The sequence below is a fragment of the Zalophus californianus genome, chromosome 10 (assembly GCF_009762305.2).
Source record: "Zalophus californianus isolate mZalCal1 chromosome 10, mZalCal1.pri.v2, whole genome shotgun sequence".
Classification (NCBI taxonomy): domain Eukaryota; kingdom Metazoa; phylum Chordata; class Mammalia; order Carnivora; family Otariidae; genus Zalophus; species Zalophus californianus.
In genome coordinates this window covers 21,461,070-21,482,438 of record NC_045604.1, presented here as the reverse complement: position 1 = coordinate 21,482,438, position 21,369 = coordinate 21,461,070, and the positions used below count along the sequence as shown (strand labels likewise).

General features: G+C 39.0%; 1 protein-coding gene across 2 annotated transcripts in view; it reads right to left on the bottom strand.

Moving 5' to 3' along the window:
* The window catches only part of CDC73 (cell division cycle 73), a 116,876-nt gene extending 108,680 nt beyond the window's left edge, over positions 1-8,196 (bottom strand). The window contains exons 1-3 of one of the 2 annotated variants that reach the window (XM_027609994.2): positions 7,837-8,196; positions 5,319-5,424; positions 2,462-2,531 (exon numbers count right to left, since the gene is read on the bottom strand). In XM_027609994.2, the coding sequence (XP_027465795.1) occupies positions 2,462-2,531; positions 5,319-5,424; positions 7,837-7,967 (307 nt within the window). In that variant the 5' untranslated portion in view covers positions 7,968-8,196. The remainder of the gene's footprint in view (positions 1-2,461; positions 2,532-5,318; positions 5,425-7,836) is intronic. The other variant, XM_027609993.2, reaches the window with a different exon arrangement.
* Between the last annotated feature and the right edge of the window lie 13,173 nt (positions 8,197-21,369).

The following is a 21,369-nucleotide window of genomic DNA, read 5'->3' as shown; positions in this document are numbered from 1 at the left end:
AAAGAGAATCCTAGACTCTATACCAGATCTTCTGAAGCAAAAAAAATCTAACAAGTGCACCATATGGTTTAAAAAAAAAAAAAAGCCTTTGCCTATCCTCCTCAACTCCATCCTCCTCACAGCAGAATTAGAATCCCGCCTCAATCCTCTGCCCGGATTTTAACCCTTATTTTATCAGTCTATCTTTCAAGATGGTAAGCATGTTCAGGACACGAATTTTGCATTTTGTATAGCACTGAGTACAATGCCTTTAAGAATAACCATTCAAGGGGCGCCTGGGTGGCTCAGTCGGTTGATCGTCCGAATCTTAATTTCAGCTCAGGTCATGATCGCAGGGTCGTGAGATGGAGTCCCACTTTGGGCTAGGCAATCAGGGAGGAGTCTGCTTGAGATTCTCTTTCCCTTTCCCTCTGCCCCTCCCTACCACTCGTGCACAGGCGCCCGCTTTCTCTCTCTCAAATAAATAAATAAAAAAAAAGAATACTCATAAGAGCTCGCTGAATGTTCAGTGAGGACAGTACAGAAAGACAAGACTCTTGATGATGGTCTTTCCATTACGCAAGAGACTCTGTGCAAATCAATCTTACTGTTAAAGCCGTGGAGCACAATATGTGATGAGACAGCTATTAATGACTTAAAGGTAGTAAACTCCCCCAAGGAAGGTTAGGACCAATCAGTCTTATACTGATTTATTCATATTATTCTAAGATTATATCCATTTATTCATACTCATCAATTTACATTATAGATCAATTTATTATACCTCTTTATATTCATATTCTTTTAAGACAGCAAGTTAATGATTACTCACTTATACAGGTAAGCACCCACTATTTACCACTGTTCTAAAATGCTGGGTATTTAACAACTGTCTGCCCTCTTACAGTTTATCCTCTAGTGGGGCAGACAATATATAAGTAAACAAATATGTAATTTCAACTCAATGTAAGGGATTTGATGAAAAATAAATCAGGAAGATGCTATACATAGATGGGCGTATGTGGGAAAACACTGCTATCCTGTATTTTAGAATGGTAAGTTTTTTCTGACAGAAGATTTAAGCACAGATGTGAATGAGGTGGTAAGAAAAAAGACATGTGACAATGTAGAGAAACAGAACTGAACATAGAGAAAACAGCAAGTACAAAGGCTTGAAAAGTTAGGATAGTTTATTAAAAGAACCAACAAGACTGGACTGTTGCGAGCAAAGGAAGGCTGCAAGAAGATGAGGCCACAGAGATTTAGGCAGAAGCAAGATCACGTAGGTCAGGATAGGATAAGGAGTGTGGGCTTTATTCTAAGTATGACAGGAAGCCACAGGATGGGCTTGAGCAGGTAAGTGACACAATCAAGTTTATATGCGTTTTCAAAAACAGGTCACTCTAATGGGTAAGCAAAGACTATAAGAGATATTATAGAGTGGGAACCTTAAGAAAGCTATGCAAGTCTAAAGGGGAAGAATGGAACAGGGTGGGAGTGGAATGGTTAAGAAACTGTTATACTTTTAAAGTTAAAGAAAAGGACTTGTTCATGAAATTGATCAAAGTAATCAAAGATTTTTTCCAGGGTTTTTGGCCTTAACAACTCCGTGAAGGGGAAAGCATTTACTGTGATGGAAATACTGGGAGACCAGACCTGTTATTTTAGTTTTGTTTAAGGGGTGAAGAGAAGGAGGGAATCAGCATTCTATTTCAGATATGTTGAATTTCACATACCTATTATATATCCAAGGAAAGAGGTGGACAGTGGATTTACAACTTGAGCTTAGGAATAGGTCAGTGCTGAAGATAAGTAAGCAAAATAAAATGAGAGATGGACAATGAATAGAAAGAGAATCAAGTGTGGTGCCCTAGATGCCAAGTGAAGAAAGGCTTTCCAAAAGGGAGTAATCAACAGTGTTGATTATATATCAATTCCTTTAGTTGGAATTGATAACCCCTAAGTCAATGTTGACCTTACAACAGTAATTTTAGTGAGATGGTGAGTAGGAAAGTCAGATTAGAGTGGGGGATTCAAGAAGTAGGCAGTGATATCATACAACTGTTAACAAAGAATTTTGCAATAAAAAGGAGAAGACAAATTTGACAGTAGATATTAGGAATGTGGGGTCAAAAACCTGTTTTTAAATGAGAGATCTTACAGTATGCATTTTAAAGGGAATGCAGAGAAAAGAAGAAAGATGATGATGATGTAAAAGGGAAGCAACAATTCACAAAGGCAAAGTCTTTCAGAGTGTGAAAGGAAATGGAATCTATAGACAGAGAAGTGGTGACTGGCCTTAGGAGCGAAAATACTGCATTCACCATAACAGAAAAGAATGGACAGTATATGCACACATATGTTGCTGGTACGTTAATTTTTTAGTGAAAATACAAATTCTCTTTCCATTGCTTCTCATTTCACAGGGGAAGGAAAGAAACAATGGCTATTTAAGAGTGAGAGCAAGTTAAAAATTACTCACATGCTTCACCATTGAGATATCCAAGTAGATCTTTTCGGTCAGGTCTTCTAACCACAGGAATATTTTCAGTCTGAAGTCAAAATTTTAAATTAGTTATCAAAACAATTATAAGAAACATAATAAAGACAAACATTATGTAATGTATGAATTTCATTCCAACGTATCTCAGTAACATTTACTTAGGATCTTATCTTTCCGGAACTAGGCTAAAAAAACCAATAAAAGTCTTGAAAAAATTTAAGAATATTAACTTTAATAATTCATTCTTGAAATTCAAGTATATATAAAAAAAATAACCATTAGAAATGAAACAATGACCCATCCCTCTTCAAAATATCAATTCCAATCTTTTTTGTTCCCTTGGCTTCCCTTAAGTATTTTATTTTACTCATGACACTTCGCATGCTTTAGGCAATTATCTTTTTAGTCCTATTGCCTGCTCATTTTATACATTCCCAAGTGCCTTTTGGCCTCAAACACAAAACAGACTTCCTCAAAATATTCTACTTGAACTCCAAAATACACTAACTACCTAAGTTTTCATAATTAACAATAGGTATGTGTTATTTAAGCATGGGAAAAAACTTAGGAGATTATATAGGAAACCATTAATGGCGGTTGTTTACTTTTCACATTACACATTTGTTTCTTACCCCTGAGTGTATACAAAATCTGTAAGGAAGGGGAAAAGATTAAAAAATTAAACCTGGATAGTGCATCTATTTTGGTAAAATGGATATTTTCCTTTAATCTCCTACATTAGCAGTTTGTAAAGAGGTATGCAAAACAAAACTGTATACTTTAGTCACCAAGTCATCTTCGGGCCATGAATTCAATGAATCCTGTAATTACCACAATTTTCCTATCATTTTTATAATATCAACAACAACTGAGTACACGAATGACTGGTGGCTGCAAGATTATAAATTAAAATCCCTTTGTCACTTTACATAAGCAAAAATGAAGTAACAAGAATCCTTTGGCTAATTATCTTATACTGACTACTGCACCATTCTGCACACGGTCCTTGATGATAGAAATAAACTATACTTAATCACTTAAAATTAACTTTTTTTTAAAGGGCAGGCTAAATTTTAATTTCTGCTGGGAATATAAACATTTAAGACCCTACAGGTTTTTGTGCGCTTGTTTTTAAAAGCTAGTCTACATGGAGTATATCATAAATAGTTAAAAGATTTTAATTTTCTTTTTTTTTTTAATTTTTTTAAGTTTTGTTTTTGTTTTTTTGACAGAGACAGACACAGCGAGAAAGGTAACACAAGCAGGGGGAGTGAGAGAGGGAGAAGCAGGCTTCCTGCTGAGCAGGAAGCCCGATGTGGTGCTAGATCCCAGGACCCCAGGATCATGACCTGAGCCGAAGGCAGATGCTTAACGACGGAGCCACCCAGGCGCCCAAGTTAATTTTCTTTAAATTACTACTTCTAAGTCTGATAACACTCTTCATCATTTGGTTACTAATGTATTATGGACATAATACAGCCAACTGAGAAAGATACAAGTCAACTCACTAAAATAGTAGCTATAGCTCAAGAAAAAGTATTTCAGAAATGGTCTGCTCACAAGAAAGAGCAAATAACACAAAAGAGGAAAAAACAAAATTTGTAGAACCCTAGAATTATAGAATTCTGCCCTTTCAATCTGTGAAGTATTTAAGAAAAACAAAAGATTTAAATCTTACGTGAAGAAAGGTAACTATTACAGCCATCAGTTACATGCTACCACCATTTCCCAATAATATAATTTCTAAATCTAAACCAAGTAGATGGATCATCTTTATTACCACAAAATGAATGATGTAGCCAACAAAAGATTCTAATTACTGCCTAACTCAGTTTTTATTATTTTTTTTAAAGTTTTTATTTATTTATTTGAGAGAGAATGAGATAGAGAGAGAGCATGAGAGGGGGGAGGGTCAGAGGGAGAAGCAGACTCCCTGCTGAGCAGGGAGCCCGATGCAGGACTCTAGGATCACAACCTGAGCCAAAGGGAGTCGCTTAACCAACTGAGGCACCCAGGCACCCCTGCCTAACTCTAAAAAAGTTTTTAAAGATTTAAGATGAGGTAACATAAGTTTATAGAAACACCATTATTTTTATCCCACTATTTCTCAAATCCCAAGTAGTTTCACCTTATATATTACTTCTTCTATATGGATTAGATGTTGAATATTTATTTCATATTCAGAAGTGCAGTGTTCAAATACTGACATGCTGAAGGCAGGCAAAACTGAAAACAAATGAGTTTGTCAATAAAGTATTAAAAATGTTTACTGTAGTATTTAAAAGTTTAATTTTTTTAAAGTTGTCTGTTAATCTTGATTCTTTTTGATGCCCCCCAAAAAGTCTTGAGATTAAACTAGAGTTCTGAATATCAGGGTCCTTCCACAGGCTTATGAATTTCTTAAAACTTTCCTACAAATGCCTTCAAAACTTCTGTTCTTGTAAACAGTGCCCATGTTTTACCTGAAAGTCATAGATTTAAAAATCTGCATTAAATCATTAAATCACAGTGATCTAATTTTGACCCTCCAGTAGACCTTCATACTGACAAACCTTTTACTCTTGATTTGAAACCCATGAGGGAAGTGATCCATGCCAAATGATGTTGTCCGCACTGTGGACGGGGACTCTACTGAGTCCTGAAGAGGTCCCTCTTTGATCGCCAAACGTGCTGAAATAAACTTCTCAGACACCAATCTGAGCGGCCCTGCAGGGCTGTTCTCCCTTGCAGAAGACTGGTGTCTGAGAACTTTATTTCAGTGCACAATGACAAAATGATACCTACCATCCAAAAAAAAAAAAAAAATCAAAAAAGTTTTAAAATGAATTGTACTTACAGCTGCCCGTCGGACATAAACAGGATGAGAAAGGTGTACATTATTAAGTAGAAACAAGATAGAATCCAATGTGTAGTATTCTCTGGGTTGGCCTTCTTTTCCAGTCCTGAAATAATTAAGACAAGATTTTTATTCAATTTTAATTCAACTCCTTGGACTTAATTATATGTATGAATTTATCTATACTTACTTTGCTACCCAACAATGGATTTAACATGACTAACAAAAATACCCATGAAGTATGAAATTTAGTAAGTGGAACTGTCATTAAAGCAACAGAACACAAAGGTAGACAATGACAAAAAGCAAGAAGGAAGGCATACCATATTCATCCTCTAAGGTACACCTCTCCATTTTTTAGAATTTGGCCCAAATTTGGTTCTGGTCTTTGTCAATAGAGAGAGAAATCTAATCATTTACAGATTGGAGAGGATCCACAAGAGAAAACAAACTGACTAGGAGAAGCACAACTACTGCCAGTGCTAAACTTAGAAGAAATTTATCCTATGTCTCCTAAGTAAGATACTGCTAAACACCATCCTTAACAACATTCTTACAGTAAACACAACAATGAATTTCAGAGGTATAATTCTTATGACATCCCTCAAATTAAACCAATGATGTAAAACCATACTGAATTCTACCTGTGATAAAACAATGCAGTTTAGAGGTGCAGGCTCTTTAATGAAAGCACGTAATACTATTTGCTCAACAATATTAGTGTCCAATCTCACCCTTCCTACTACATTATCCTCACCTAAAAATGTCAATGTATTAAATTCATCTGAATACAACCCAAAGTAATCAGCCCCAACCTACATTTCTCTAGCCTGCATTTCCACTTTTCCTCTAAATTGACATATTTCAAATCATATATCACTACCAATTTTTGTACTATGAAATGGGATATACAGGTAACCAGATTTTTTAAACGATATAAAAAAAGTAACACAACGTACAGCAGGCAATAAGGATAACTATTGTTTACAGTTACGAAGCTGGACATATGTACACATGCAGAGAGATGAATAAATGAAATGAAAATGTATTTATTAGTGTAATTCACTGTTGTTAAAGTTGAAGTCGATCCTAAGCAGTCCCTTTTCACTACCAGCTTCACTGAACTATCAAAACATTTCCCTTCCAGCTCTCATGCCCTTAAGCATGTCCTTTAAGACCTAAACCATCATGTCACCCTCAAGTTCTTCACCCATTCTTTAAAGCTTACTCAGTTGTTCAAGAAAAATTTGTAGCACATCTACATCCCAAACACACTTCTATGAAACCTTTTCTAATACCCCAAGCTAGAAGTGATAACTCTCTTAAGGGTCAGAATGCAATTCTTACCAAGCAATCTGTTTTATCTCATCTACTCTGATTAAGTTAACCTCCTTTGAGTCAGGAACCAAGATGCTAAGAAATTTTTCTCTTTCTCAGACTGAACCACCCTACACTGTGACTACTCTTTAACCATTTTTTAAAGAAAAAAACAAATCAGTTAAAATTCCAATCAAATACAATTGTGTCTGTGCAAATTCTTTTGGGTGAAAGAACAAAATGCAGGAAACTCAGAATGATGTCACTGCATCAACATTTCATAAAGCTAATCAAATCATAAGCCCTCAAGGCCAAAAAACTAGAAACCAACAAACTAAATTTTCCCTAGCTTTCCATCATAAAGCCTGGTGCTCCCACTCAATCAAGCAAAATGAGTATGGAAGTTCTGGCCCAAAGTTCTAATTATCCAAATGAAATACCAATGACAGAAACATCACTAAAAAGGCCCCAAACGATTACAGGACCTATTTCTAGATATTTTCCTTAATGACTTCAATTCAGAAAACCCCGCATAGATCAACGTTCCAAAACATTCCTCTTTAAAACACATTTCCTAAAATCACCCACCACCATCAGTATCTTACTTAGATCTGCAGAGCTCACCCCATTTCACCAGTAACTTTCTCCCTGAGGATGCCTTCCCCTCTAACACGGGTTTTGAGGACTCTTCCAAAGTGACCAAATCTTTTTCCCGTTCTAACTTCAGAGTCGGTTCCCTTCTCTCTTCTTGAGGGAATTACGAAAGGAAAAGAAACAGACCAGGGGCTGCAAGGGGCAGCAGGGATAGTGAACACATGGTAGCCTCGAAGCGAAAGAAAAAACTGAAGAACACAAAAAGACGTCTCCAGGACCGGACGGTGTGCCCTCTTCTGCACCTACACACACTAACACTCGACACAGACCGGCAAAAATGAACTAGAAAAGTCCAGAAACTCCCTTGGTACCTTTCCCTTTGGCGTCCCAAAAGACTTAAGGAAAATGGACCACTCCGGACGCACCTCCTATTCCCTCCTCACCTAAAAGTGTAACTTCTTTTCTAGAGGAAAACTTTTACCCAGAGACCCGTTTTTTTTTTTTCTCCATCCCCAAAGGGAATCGGGGGGAGGGGTTAGGAAAGAGGTCGCCTGGGGGCGCCCAACTCTGCCCGGCCATCCCCAGGCCACAGCCATGCCGGACTTACCCCCAAACTACATAGTTGGTCTTCACATTCTTGGGCCAGGAGAACTCGCCGAAGATCACTTCGTCTCCCTTCACCACGATCTCCTTCTTCTGGATGTTGTACTGTCGCAGGACGCTGAGCACGTCCGCCATCTTCCCCCCCCCTCGCCGCCGCCGCCGCCCGCCCCGGGCGAAGCCGCCGCCGCCGCGCCTGCCTCCTTCTTCCCCTGTCGCCTCGCCCTCTTCCTCCTCCTCCTCCGCCGCCGCCGCCGCCGCGAACCAACAGCAGCCGCACTAGCAGCCGTCCTCGCCTACGACAGCAGCTGGGGCAGTAGACACCCAGGCCGCCGAGGACCCCGCGCTAGAAGGCAAGGCCCCGCCGCCGGCTGCCCGCGGAGAACGCCTGACTGCGCGCCTCCAGCGCTGCACGGCCACCACCAGGGGGAGCCGCGACCGCCCAGGAACACGCCCCTCCCAGACTTCCGCTCGGCACTGGGCCGACTGTCGGCCCGAAACTCCGAGCGCCGGGACACCGCGCCCACGTACGGCGCACGTACGGGGAATATTGCCTGGCGCACGCGTACGGACACGTACCTCCCTCCCTCGCAGCGCGCACGCGGCTAGCGACAGGTGCGCGCGCACCTGCAAGGAAGCGGCTTGCTTGCGTCCCTTGAGCACGCACCGAGTGATCGCCGACCCGCTTTGCGGACAAAGGCTTTCGGCTCGTTCCTTTGGAAGGAGCTGAGTTTGGCAGATTTGCAAAACACTCGGATTACCTTACCAACTAAATGGGACCCATTAAATGGCCTCTCAGTCTTAGTGATCTTATTAAAACCGTTTAGAAGGGTGCGGTTTGGGGGCGGATTAGTTTGGGGGTGGATTAGTTTGGGGGTGTTTTGTTTTGTTTTGTTTTTAGTGTATTCACATAGTGGTAATGACCTAGCCCGGAGGAGATCAATCCCGGATACCTATATTTGTTAGCTGTTGTTTGACCTTGGCTACGATACATACCTTCTCAAGGCATTAATTGGTTACTGGAGAAAAGGAGTTAGTATGAGAATAAGATGAAAGAAAGCATCTAGCAAATCATCAAAATATCGTAAATGTTGGATCTTCCACTTCAATTCCTTAGAGGATGACTTTTTCCATCCTGGCCACTTCTCCCTGCCAGCCCCAAAGAGGTACGTTTAAATGGCCCTGTTCAAAGATGCTAATGAAAAAGTTAGAAAACACAAACCAAACTGTCAGGATTAGAACACTTTAGGATTACTTGATTCTATATTGACACTCAGAAGGCTAAAGGGTGTCCTTGCCATGCTGGAAACAATGATATAAATACAATATACTGTGGCCTGCATACCTTAAAACAATCACCCCGTGGGGCCCATAATTTTTTTATTCCTTGTACTGTAGCAGAAAGGAGGGAGTGGGAAGGCAACTTCTGTATTGATATAACCAAATACCTTGACCTGCTTCAAAAGGGATCCATTTTTATCATGTGCAATACAGAGGGATATAAAAGTGTGTGATTCGCTTCCTATTCTAACTATGGCCATTTTGCAAATTAATTTGAGAAATTTTGTCTGTTGTGCAAATGCACCCATCCCTGTGGTATTTTCCTGGATCTCACTGCAAAAACATACTACAAAGAACTTACTACTCTCTAATCTCCCACACTCTCTAATCATACTTGTATCAGAGCACCCACTATTACTTGACAGCCGTTATTTACTTGCCTGCCTCTTCCTGCAAAACTGAAGGGCAATAGACCTGTGTCATCATATCCTAGTGTCTAGCACGTGATTTGGCACATTATTGGCTCCTAGAAAATGTTAAATTAATAAATGGATAGATGAGTTCAACAAACTCAAGATGTGATGAGTAGATTAGGAGAATCAACAGTAGTTCCCTCAAATGATACTTAATTTTATTTCATACACAAACAATGACTTAGTCCATTCAGGCCGCTATAAGAGAATGCCGTAGACTGGAGGGGCTTATGAATAACAGAGATTTCTTTCTCATAGTTCTAGAGGCTAGGAAATCCAAGGTCAGGATGCCAGCAGAGTCATTGTCTGGTGAGAGGCTGCTTTCTGGTTCATAGACCTCAGTCTTCACATTGTATACTCACATGGTGGAAGGAAAAAGGGAGTGACCACAAACATTCAGTCTATAGCAATGACCAGACAGTCTCTTTTAGGATAAATTGTGAGTTTGAGGGTAGTGATTTTTAAACTCAATGTAATGAGATATGACATTAGTAATTTGTTGCTTATAACAGTTAAAGAAATGTGTAGAGCATTTTTTTTTGTTTAAATCCCATGCAAATACTACTAGTATTAGTTCAGTGATGTTCATTCCAAAATACAATGAAAGGCAAGATTAGTCCTAAAGCTGAACGTAGACAATTAACCAGAAAAAAATTGGAAAACTAGTCTTGTTTCTTTGTCTTGGGTGAAAGCTGTCCACTTCTCCAGTCACCAGCTTCCAAAGAATTCCTAACAAGTCTCAGTTTGAATTCTCCTATAGAATAAATGTCTAGCAATCAGGAGAAAGTGGTACATCTTTTTATTCTTTTTTAAGATTTTATTTATTTGAGAGAGAAAGAGCACAAGTGGGGAGGAGGGACAGAGGGAGAAGGAGAAGCAGGCTGAATTTTTTCAAAAGTAAAGAGGAACCTCTTCAAAACTGTTTAAGAATATGTGATAAAGCACTAAGAATTAACAAATACTTTGGTGACAAAGGGAACATCTACTAATTTGGGCACAGAATAACTGAATCTTCTTACAGAAAAAAAACACCCATATTCTAACTTTACTCTTTTTGTACATTATTTGCATAACTATTGTCAATATAAGATTCCTAAATATACCTTGATATATGTGTGTATTTAGGCACAAATGAATATATATAGAAATAATTAACACATTTGAAGTTTTTAAAAATATTTCATTTATTCATTTGAGAGAGAGAGAGGAAGAGAGCCAGCGAGGGGAGGAGCAGAGGAAGAGGGACAGAGCCTGATGTGGGTGAGGCTTGATCCCACAGCCCTGAGATCATGACCTGAGCTGAAATCAAGAGTCGGACACTTAACCAACAGAGCCACCAAGGTGCACTGATATTTGAAGTTTTTAACAATAGCCTTAAAATATGTATATTAATATTTATAGTATACATGTGTATATGTATGTGTTTATTTATTTAAATATATATATTTATCTCAAAGAAAAATGGAAAAAGAAAAGTTTCAAAACCAGAGTGTGTTGCCCTGTTAAGAAAGTCTAATGTGCATTCTAAGTATCGGAAAGCAGACATTTTCCCCAAAGGACGATGGTCACTAGGACATATGGATTGTAATTATAAAACAAAGTTTGGCCAGTGGAAGCCAGCAGAGAGATGGGCACTGGCAGGGACACAGAACAATGAGCAGGTGCTTTGGGAGTAAGGCTCTAGGAGATGAAGGACACTGGCCCCAGTTCTGGGGTGGATGTCTGGCCAACCATCTGGGCTCCAAGGGGGAAAGCACACACCTGGCAGGATTCAAGAAGAGGGCCTCGTGAGGCCTCCAAACAAGCCTCTAGCTCGTACTTCCAGTGGATATGCTTTCTAAATAATTTTTTTTTAAGATTTTATTTATTTATTTGATGGAGACAATGAGAGAGGGAACACAAGCAGGCAGAGTGGGTGAGGGAGAAGCAGGCTTCCCGCCGAGCAAGGAGCCCGATGAGGGGCTCGATCCCAGGACCCTGGGATCATGACCTGAGCCGAAGGCAGACGCTTAACAACTGAGCCACCCAGGTGCCCCCAGTGGATATGCTTTCTGACTCCACACAATCTCAGGAGGGTTTGCTTTCTGACGTGTAGTAACAATACAGGAAATCTAAGACAATAGTGCCTATGATGGGCAAAATCCGGTGTGACCAGCAACATTTGCATGTGGCATCTTTGGAAGGGTCCCTGCTATTACCTTCAGGTTTAAGGTCATTCGGATGCACACCACCAATATAGTACTGCTTTAGCATTTCTCTGGCATCAGAGGAGTGGCCTACATCTTCAAAACTTTCACTTGCACCTGCAATAGCTTGTTCCAGCAGAACCTCTTCTCCCCCAGGATGTCTGACCAATAGATTGTGGCAGAAGTGGTGCTGTGAAGGTTATGAAGTTCAGACCTCAAGAGGCCTTGAAGATGTATACATCATATTAAATTTAACGTCTTTGTGGGGGGAGACGAACCATGAGAGACGATGGACTCTGAAAAACAAACTGAGGGTTCTAGAGGGGAGGGGGGGGTGGGAGGATGGGTTAGCCTGGTGATGGGTATTAAAGAGGGCACGTTCTGCATGGAACACTGGGTGTTATGCACAAACAATGAATCATGGAACACTCCATCAAAAACTAATGATGTAATGTATGGTGATTAACATAACAATAAAATTTTTTAAATTAACATCTTGATAAGCAGTAATACCTCCCCTTTTAAAAGATTTATTTGAGAGAGAGAGTGTGGGGGGGTGGGGGAGTGTGAGCAAGCGGGGGCAGGGACAGAGGGAGAGAGAATCCTGAAGTAGACTCCCTGCTGAGTAGGGAACCCAATGTGGGGCTCCATACCAGGACCCTGAGATCATGACCTGAGCCAAAATCAAGGTTGGCAGCTTAACCGACTGAGCCACCCAGGCATCAAAAGATTAGTTAGTTAACCATTTGTCTAAAGTCTTAAAATTAGGGATGCCTGGGTGGCTCAGTCAGTTAAGCATCTGCCTTCCACTCAGGTCACGGTCCCAGGGTCCTGGGATGGAGCCCTGCATCGGGCTCCCTGCTCGGTGGGGAGCCTGCTTCTCCCTCTGCCTGCAGCTTTCCCTGCTTGGGCTCACTCTCTCTCTCCCTGACAAATAAATAAAATCTTTAAAAAAATAAAGTCTTAAAATTATTTAAGGATCTGGAATTTACAATTTTAGCTAACATATTAAATCCTTATTATTTGTAGTATTATAAAAATTTCATGAAATTTGGGCACCTGGGTGGCTCAGTTGGTTAAGCGACTGCCTTCGGCTCAGGTCATGATCCTGGAGTCCCGGGATCAAGTCCCACATCGGGCTTCCTGCTCGGCGGGGAGTCGGCTTCTCCCTCAGACCCTCCCCCCTCTCATGCTCTCTCTCTCTATCTCATTCTCTCTCTCAAATAAGTAAATAAAATATTTAAAAAAATTATTCATGAAATTTAATCCTTGAAAAGATATGTTATCATTTCATTTAGTTAATATACATTTTATATATATTTATATTTTCATATATTTTATATATTCACATATATGTACAACACATACATATAAGTAATTTTAGTCATGTTATAAAAACAATGATAATTTATTTAACTTATAAAACCAACATAGGAAATTTAGAAAGTTTAAATCATAAAAAATTTAACCCTAGTCCTGTACAAACAAAATACTGTGTTGGCATAATTTTTATACAGTAAATTAAAATATAAAAACTGAATCATATCAAAAGCTCTTCCTTTATTTTGGAACTAACTAAAGCTTTGTCATTTTGTCTTGTAACTATGTAACAAGGATTATTCAGTAAATATGCTTTTCAGGGTTCACAAAACAAGCAGTAAGAATTTGACAACTGCTTTTTCTTTTAGATTTTTCCTTTATCTGGACTAGATATTTCTAGAATGAGCACATTAAAACTAAATGTTTTTGTTTGTTTGATCCATCAGTTAATCTTTACATTTTCCGAGAGAGAAAAACAGAACAAAATGTTAAGGAGCCAGCTTCAGACAAATATGGAGTTACCACTGTAAAAGGCTAATTTATATTTTCTATGCAAGAGAGAATTTATATAGAAATACCATTTAACATGTACACACACACACACGAGTTTTATTATAGTTAATTTAAAGAATAACTTGGGCCCTTGACAATTTTATTTAGCCATACAATTTAAAAAGCCAGCCTTTATTAATCTTCAAAGTGTGGATATGAAGGAGGGGGTGTTTTCTACCTTCAGTAAAAAAGTTCCTTTTTTTTTTTTTTTGTACACACGTAAGACAATTTCCTCATCAGGGTTTCTTCCTTTTTCTGTTCCAAAGCACCTCCTAAATGAACAATCTTGTTCTTGTCAAATGTAGCTAAAGTGCCTAGTATAATTCCAAATGTTTCTGGTACAATTGTGCAAGTTAGAGAGAAAAGCATACGAGTTAATGTTGCAGTGTGAAAACATTAAGGAAGCAATGTTTTGGCATGAGGGCGGCAATTTTCAATTGAGGAGACCCTATAACTGCAGTGTTCCCTAAAGATGATACTTCTGCTACCTCCTATCTCTGGAAGTTGGCCAAAGGCTGTCACCAAATTCAGGTTGGACAAACCTCCTGCTTCTAAGCAGATGAAATTACACAAAGCAGGGGTACAAAGACAAGACTAATGAAGAAGTCTTTATATAATTTTTAAAAATGGAGACTCAAGGTAAAGCTGATTTAAAGACCTGAGCTTCTCTGACCCTGGGGCCAGCTGGAGGATAGACAGATCTTTGCCTGTCCTCTTTCTATAGACTTGTCTGCTAATAAACAACTAGACAAGCAGACAGACCACAGGAGAAAATGTTACAAGGCTAGCAAGAACAGTTTCACTAAGGAACAATACCAATCTGTCAAATAACAGAAAGATCCCAGGAGACTATTCCTAAGGAAAGAAACAAAATGAAACGAAAAGAAAAGAAAACCCAATGTGAAGGACTTCAATAAAATATCAGAGCTCAGTTAAGCATAAATTTACCCACCCACTCCAGGCATGAGGGCCTTCACCAGAAGGAGACACAAGAGATTTCAGATGTCCAAACTAGAGAGGCAAGGCTGCCAGTCTGCGGCAGTGAAGGTTTACCCTGAATCTTGGTGGAAACTTCACTTCCATCATGACCTTCAAACAGAGACCACCAGGAGCACAGTGTGGGGTCCTGAGCATCCCTGAATGTTTTTACTAGGGATGTCAGACTATAAGGTTTATCTATCCATCTCTTGATCCCGAACAGTTGCTGTAGAAAGTCCTATAGGCAACTAAATATGTCAAGGTAACTGCAACATGACCACTGCTCAGTCCCCAGGTGAAGAGAACTGGTTTAATTGCATCATCCTATCAAGTTTGCTGCTTGCTCACAAAGAGCTTGACCCTCAGCCCTGGGTTCTTCTCCTGTAAAGCCACCCATTGAAGATGCTGGTATCATCTGGCCTTCTACATCTCCCTTTGGGAATTGAGGCTCAGGAAACCAAAGCAAATATGCTGATACTCTGGCTACTGCTTTCAGTAATAAACCTTTCATCTCTGATCGAGAAATTTCATATATAATTTTGTCATCATCCACGAAACTGTTCCAAATTAACTTGTCAGTTTGCCAGTACAATAGAATATGACTCTTCACAGTTCTTGACCAAGACTGGGCAAATTTTTCTGTAAAGGACTGAACAGTAAATACCTTAGGGTCTGTGGGCCACATGTGGTCTCTGTCACATATTTTTCTTCATTTGTTTGTTTTGAAACAACCCTTTAATTTATAAAAAAAAATATTCTTACCGTCGTACAAAACCAGGTGTTATATGGGATTTGGCTGACTCTGGGTTTGCTGACTATTGTTCTTGACACATTTATTAGTCAAACAAAGTTGGACCTGGATGGCTCAGTCGTTAAGTGTCTGCCTTCAGCTCAGGTCATGATCCCAGGGTCCTGGAATCGAGCCCCGCATCGGGCTCCCTGCTCAGTAGGAGACCTGCTTCTCCCTCTCCCACTCCCCGTGCTTGTGTTCCCTCTCTCGCTGTGTCTCTCTCTGTCAAATAAATAAATACAATCTTAAAAAACAAAAACAAAAAACAAAGTTGGACTTAAAGACCATACATTATTGGTATCTGTGCAGTATCTCTGTAACAGGTTGTTAAATAGAACTTATTATAGGATTTTGGGTTCATATTAGGTAATTTTGGGGAGCATTCAAGGATGTGGAGCTTTGCTTTGTATTGGATCCTATCAGAAAGCAAAGGTAATTTTATCATTGGGTATCCTGATTTTCTCTAGGATAGAGATTGACAAACTTTTTCTGTAAATGGCCAGATGGAAAATATTTTAGGCTCTGCAGGCTACATATGGTCTCTCTCACATATTCTTTTTTGTTTTCCTTTAAAAAAACAAAAACAAAAACAAAAAACAACTTTTAAGAACATTAAAACCATTCTTAGCTGAAAGTCTGTATGAGAACGGCCAAGGCCCAGATTTGGCCAGCAAGTCTGTAGTTTGTCTTACCCAGCAAGTGGGAGAAACAAAGTGAAGTTCAAGCTGTAACTGGCAAAGGACTCATAGTGATCATTTGGCATATGTGTTCAAACATGAGTACTGAGTGGTCTTGTTTTGTCTTAATTCATTGCAGTCATGCATTTGATGTTGATGGTCTGTCAAACTATATTTGATAGAAGAACATATCAGCCCAGCTGTTGGTGCCAATCTAGATCTTGGATATCAAGGGCAGTTTTTCTCGGGGCGCCTGGGTGGCTCAGTCGGTTAAGCGGCTGCCTTCGGCTGAGGTCATGATCCCGGGGTCCTGGGATCGAGCCCTGCATCGGGCTCCCTCTGCTCAGCGGGGAGCCTGCTTCTCCCTCTCCCTCTCCTTCTGCTCCTCCCCCGTGCTTGTGTGTCCTCTCTCTCTCAAATAAATAAATTAATGATCATAAGAAAAAAAAAGAGCCTTTCTCTTTGTGAATACGTAAAGGGCTGTACTGACTTCTCTCACCACTATTGTCCGCACTGCCCATCTCAGATGCCCTACTAGATACACGCTTTATGGGGTGCCTGGGTGGCTCAGTCGGTTGAGTGAAGCCTGTTTCTCCTCTCCCACTCCCCCTCCTTGTGTTTCCTCTCTCTCTGTCTCTCTCTGTCAAATAAATAAAATAAATAAAATCTTTGAAATTAGAACATGAATGTTTTAATCTGCTTTCCGCCTCCAAATAGTGTGTGATCTTTAGTAGGTCAGACAACTTCTCTATGCCACACTGTTCTCATCTTTTAAAACGAAATGGCTGAGGGTGCCTGGGTGGCTCATTGGTTAAGCAACTGCCTTCAGCTCAGGTCATGATCCTGGAGTCCCGGGATCAAGTCCCACATCGGGCTCCCTGCTCAGCAGAGAGTCTGCTTCTCCCTCTGACCCTCTTCCCTCTCGTGCTGTCTATCTCTCATTCCCTCTCTCTCAAATAAATAAATAAAATCTTAAAAAAAATGAAATGAAGTGGCTGAGGTGCCTGAGTGGCTCAATTGGTTAAGCGTCTGACCCTTGCCTTTGGCTTAGGTCAAGATCTCAAGATCTCAGGATCGTGGGATCGAGCCCTGCGTTGGGCTCTTTGCTCAGCGTGGTGTCTACTTCAGATTCCTTCTGCCCCTCCCACTCATGCTCCCTCTCTCTTTAAAATAAATACATCTTTCAAAAAATTTAAAATGAGGGCGCCTGGGTGGCTCAGTCGTTGGGCGTCTGCCTTCAGCTCAGGTCATGGTCTCAGGGTCCTGGGATCGAGTCCCACATCGGGCTCCCTGCTCCGCGGGAAGCCTGCTTCTCCCTCTCCCACTCCCCCTGCTTGTGTTCCTGCTCTCGCTATCTCTGTCTCTGTCAAGTAAATAAATAAAATCTTTAAAAAAAAAGATTTAAAAAAAAATTTAAAATGAAAGGACTGAGCACTGTAAAAGTTCCCTGTAGAATGGATTCTGATTTGATTCATTGATTTCTATAATTAGTGATTGGCAATGTTCAGGAACTTTATAGAGAAAAGGAATTCGAGGCTCATTGAATTTGAACTTTTGTTTTTGGGAAACCATAAAGACATAAGTAATTTTGAACAAACAGCTAATAAAGAGTTGAACAATGTTCTTATCTTTGATAAAACAGTTGGATATTGTATTAGGGTTCTCCAGAGAAACAGAATATGTTTATGTTTTCTTATAAGGAATCAGCTCATGGGATTATGGAGGCTGACAAGTCCAAAATGTATACTGCTGATATCCCAGCTCAAATGCTGTCGTTCAGGAAGATCCAGTGTTCCAGTAAGAAAGCCATCAGGTAGGATAATTCTCTCAGTTTGGGGGTCAGCCAGTCTTTTACTCTATTCAGGCCTTCAAATGATTGGACAAGGCCCACCCACGTTATGGAGGGCAATGTGCTTTACTCAGTCTACCAATATATATGTTGTTCTCATCCAGAAATACCCTCACAGAAACACCCAGAATAATTTTTGAGCAAATATCTGGGCATCTCATGCCCTAGCCCAAGTTGACCCATAAAATTAACCATCACAATTTTTTTCCAGAACTGAGTTGAGCTATGAAAATGCACACAATATGTGTCTCCTCACACAAATTGTACCTCTATTGATAATTGTTTCAGGATGCTCCAAGAAATATCAGAGATCTGTTGGAAGTGAGGGTGAGGGAAGATGATGGTCTCATCTCTATCTGGTCGGTTACTGGTGCAACACAAGAATGAATTTTTTAAAAAGAATGAAGTATTGGATTTCCAACAGGAAGAAGCAGCAAAGCCTAAGTCAATCAAAACTTTGCCAAAGTCTTTGCCAAAGAAAAGAAAGGAGGGGGAAAAAGTAAGGCACATGACAAAACTGGATTTGTTGGTTTGATTGCTCTTTCAATGCAGAGTTTGAAATACAGAAACAGACAAACTACTCATGCTTGTTTTTTTTCACCAGCACATTACAAGAAAGAACATGGCTAAATTCCAAATCTGATTATATTAAAGTATTTTAAAAGGAAGCATGTAATATCTTTTGTCTTCTTCTCCACTGGCTAGAGCGCTCTTCCCCGTCCCCTTCCTCCCCATCTCCCTCCCAACGCCCGCTTGTCTAGCTAATTCTTACTCTTGTTGAAACCTTGAGTTAGAAGGTTTACCTTCTGGTATGCCTTCCCTAATCCTCAAATTCAATCTCAGTTGCCCTCTAGTATTTATATTATTCATTGCAGTGCCTGGCATATGATGGGCACATAAAATGTATTGAGTGCACGAACAAGAGTTTAACTCCCATCATTTAGTGATGAGAGACTGAATATACAAAAGGACAATGACCGGGCTATATATGACAATAGAACTCTGACTCACAACCTCGGCGGCACCAAATCCAGGGAGCCAAACTACAACTCTGCAGCAAACAGCCAAAAAATCAGGACTTGGTTAATGACTGCCAGCTTCCCAGTTTTTGCCCCCACTTGTGCCTTAGGATTAACCAGAGAAAGCCAGATATGCTCCCCAGTCCCATTTTATGAGATGTCCTGCCTCCATTTAGCCTGCCTCCAGCTTCCCCGTGGCAACAACTCCAATCAGAGCACACCTGAAGTCTCTTTTTCTTTTTTAATGACAAAACTTTCCCACTCCCATGTCTGCCTTTCAGTTTCTGCCAAAGTGCTAAGTGCTGACTCCCTTACTATAGCGAACTGTTAATAAATATCCTCTGTTTGTTCTCATTTGGATAGTCTTCATTTGTTTTTATAGTGGGAAATTATTTTCTGAGTATGGACTGTTTTTCAGTTATAATTGTATCCTTTCTAAAAAATACTATTTTCATTTTATTCTATTTTTGGGGTTACATTTAAAGTTTATTTTTTAGTAATCTCTACACCCAATGTGGACGCAAACTCATGACCCCAAGATTAAGAGTCCCATGTTCTTCTGACTGAGCCAGCCAGGCACCCCTGGGTTACTTTTTAAAAATTAGATTATTTGGGAAAACAAAAAAAAAATGATTTGGGGAAACATAGGAAATGCAATGAAATACATAAAGAGCCTATACTAAAATTAATTTACTTTATATCAAGGCAGATAAGCACAAAGACATAAGATATACATGATGACGAGAATTATAGAAAGAAAGGAAAACATCACACTGAAATTTTTTTGCTATTATCACTAAAGAATTTGTATCTTGAAGTTTTATTCATAATAGCAGATTTTTAGTTTGAGAATTACGCAGTTGCTTACTTCTGGAGCCCATCTCACATATGCTTAACATCTTTCCACTTCAGTATAGATAACTTCAGGTTCATAACAAAATCATAATCTCTTTCTAAAACATCACATTTTTATTCCAATTCTAAATGATAAGAATGATGAAGAGTAATAAGCTATGTGTGTACGTGTATTTGAGATATAATTGACATATAATATTGTATTCGTTTTAAGTTGTACAATACAATAATTTGATATGTATATATATTGAAACTGTGTGTTCTTAACATTATTTTTTGCAATTTAAAAGGAGATCAGACAACTACTAATGGCTCTAAAACACTTTGCACATTCTGAAATAGGAATTGCTAGAGGATCTAGTTTGGAGGAGCAAATGATAAAAGGATTATCTTTTCTGAAATGCTAGAGTCAAATACTTTCTTTTCTATGACTTGTAAATTAGAAACAGAGTAGAAATATTAGATTAATTATAATGAGATAATTATACCATATGAACTATTATAATAATAAAATTATATTATTTTTCAGAAGACTGCTATGAATTTGTTTTAAGGACTGGTAAATTAAAATATTATATTCTGTACTCAAATATAACAAAATAATTCATGCATTTATCATTTATTTATTGAATATCTACAGCATGCTAGATCCAGTTCTAAAACGTGGGAATCTGGTGTGATCCAAATAGTTGAGGCCCCTGCCTTCATGGAGCTTACCTTCTTTGAGGGAATACAGATAATAAACACAAACAGATATGTCAAGAGATGATAAATGCTCTGAAGAAAAATAAAGCAGTAAGAGCTATAGGGAGTGCAGAATGTCTTAGCTATTTCATATAATATTATCAGAGAAGACCTCTCTGATAAGCTGCTTCATTATATTAAAAAAAAAGAGCTAGAATAGATCGAAAGGAGTTTGATTAGATGTCTTCCTAAATGATTGCCCTCTTTTCTCCCATATTATATTGTAGACCATTAAATTTTAAATTAGCTAATTCAGTATGAGTAATAAGATCATCATAATTTTTTTCTCTGAGAATTATCAGCCTACTGTTCTAACCAAAGTTATTACATTTCCGATGTAAATTTATTTATGCTGTATTTTGTGGCATTTATTAATTTTGCTATTTTAAATTTTAAATTGTACAAATTTTAAAATGTACAAATTTTTGTTTATTTCTGCAACTATAGTGAAAATTCTACAGTTTTTTAAAAATTTTTTTTAGTAATCTCTATACCCATTATGGGGCTCAAACTAATGACCCTGAGATCAAGAGTTTCATGCTTTTCAGACTGAGCCAGCCAGGAGCCTCCAAAACTATAGTTTCTTAAGTAAATTTAGCATTAAACAAAACAAATTTTCTGCCCTTTGGTGCTTTCATTTGCACAGCGAAGGAGACAATAAATACATATATACCTATGTACAAAGTCAGTTGGTGATAAATGTCTCAGAAGAAAATTAAGCAGAGTAAAAGCATTATTTTAGATAAGTTGATCAGGGAAGTCCTCTAAGATTAAAGAGGAATTAGATTAGGTTTAAGGGAATTTGATTAGATGCAC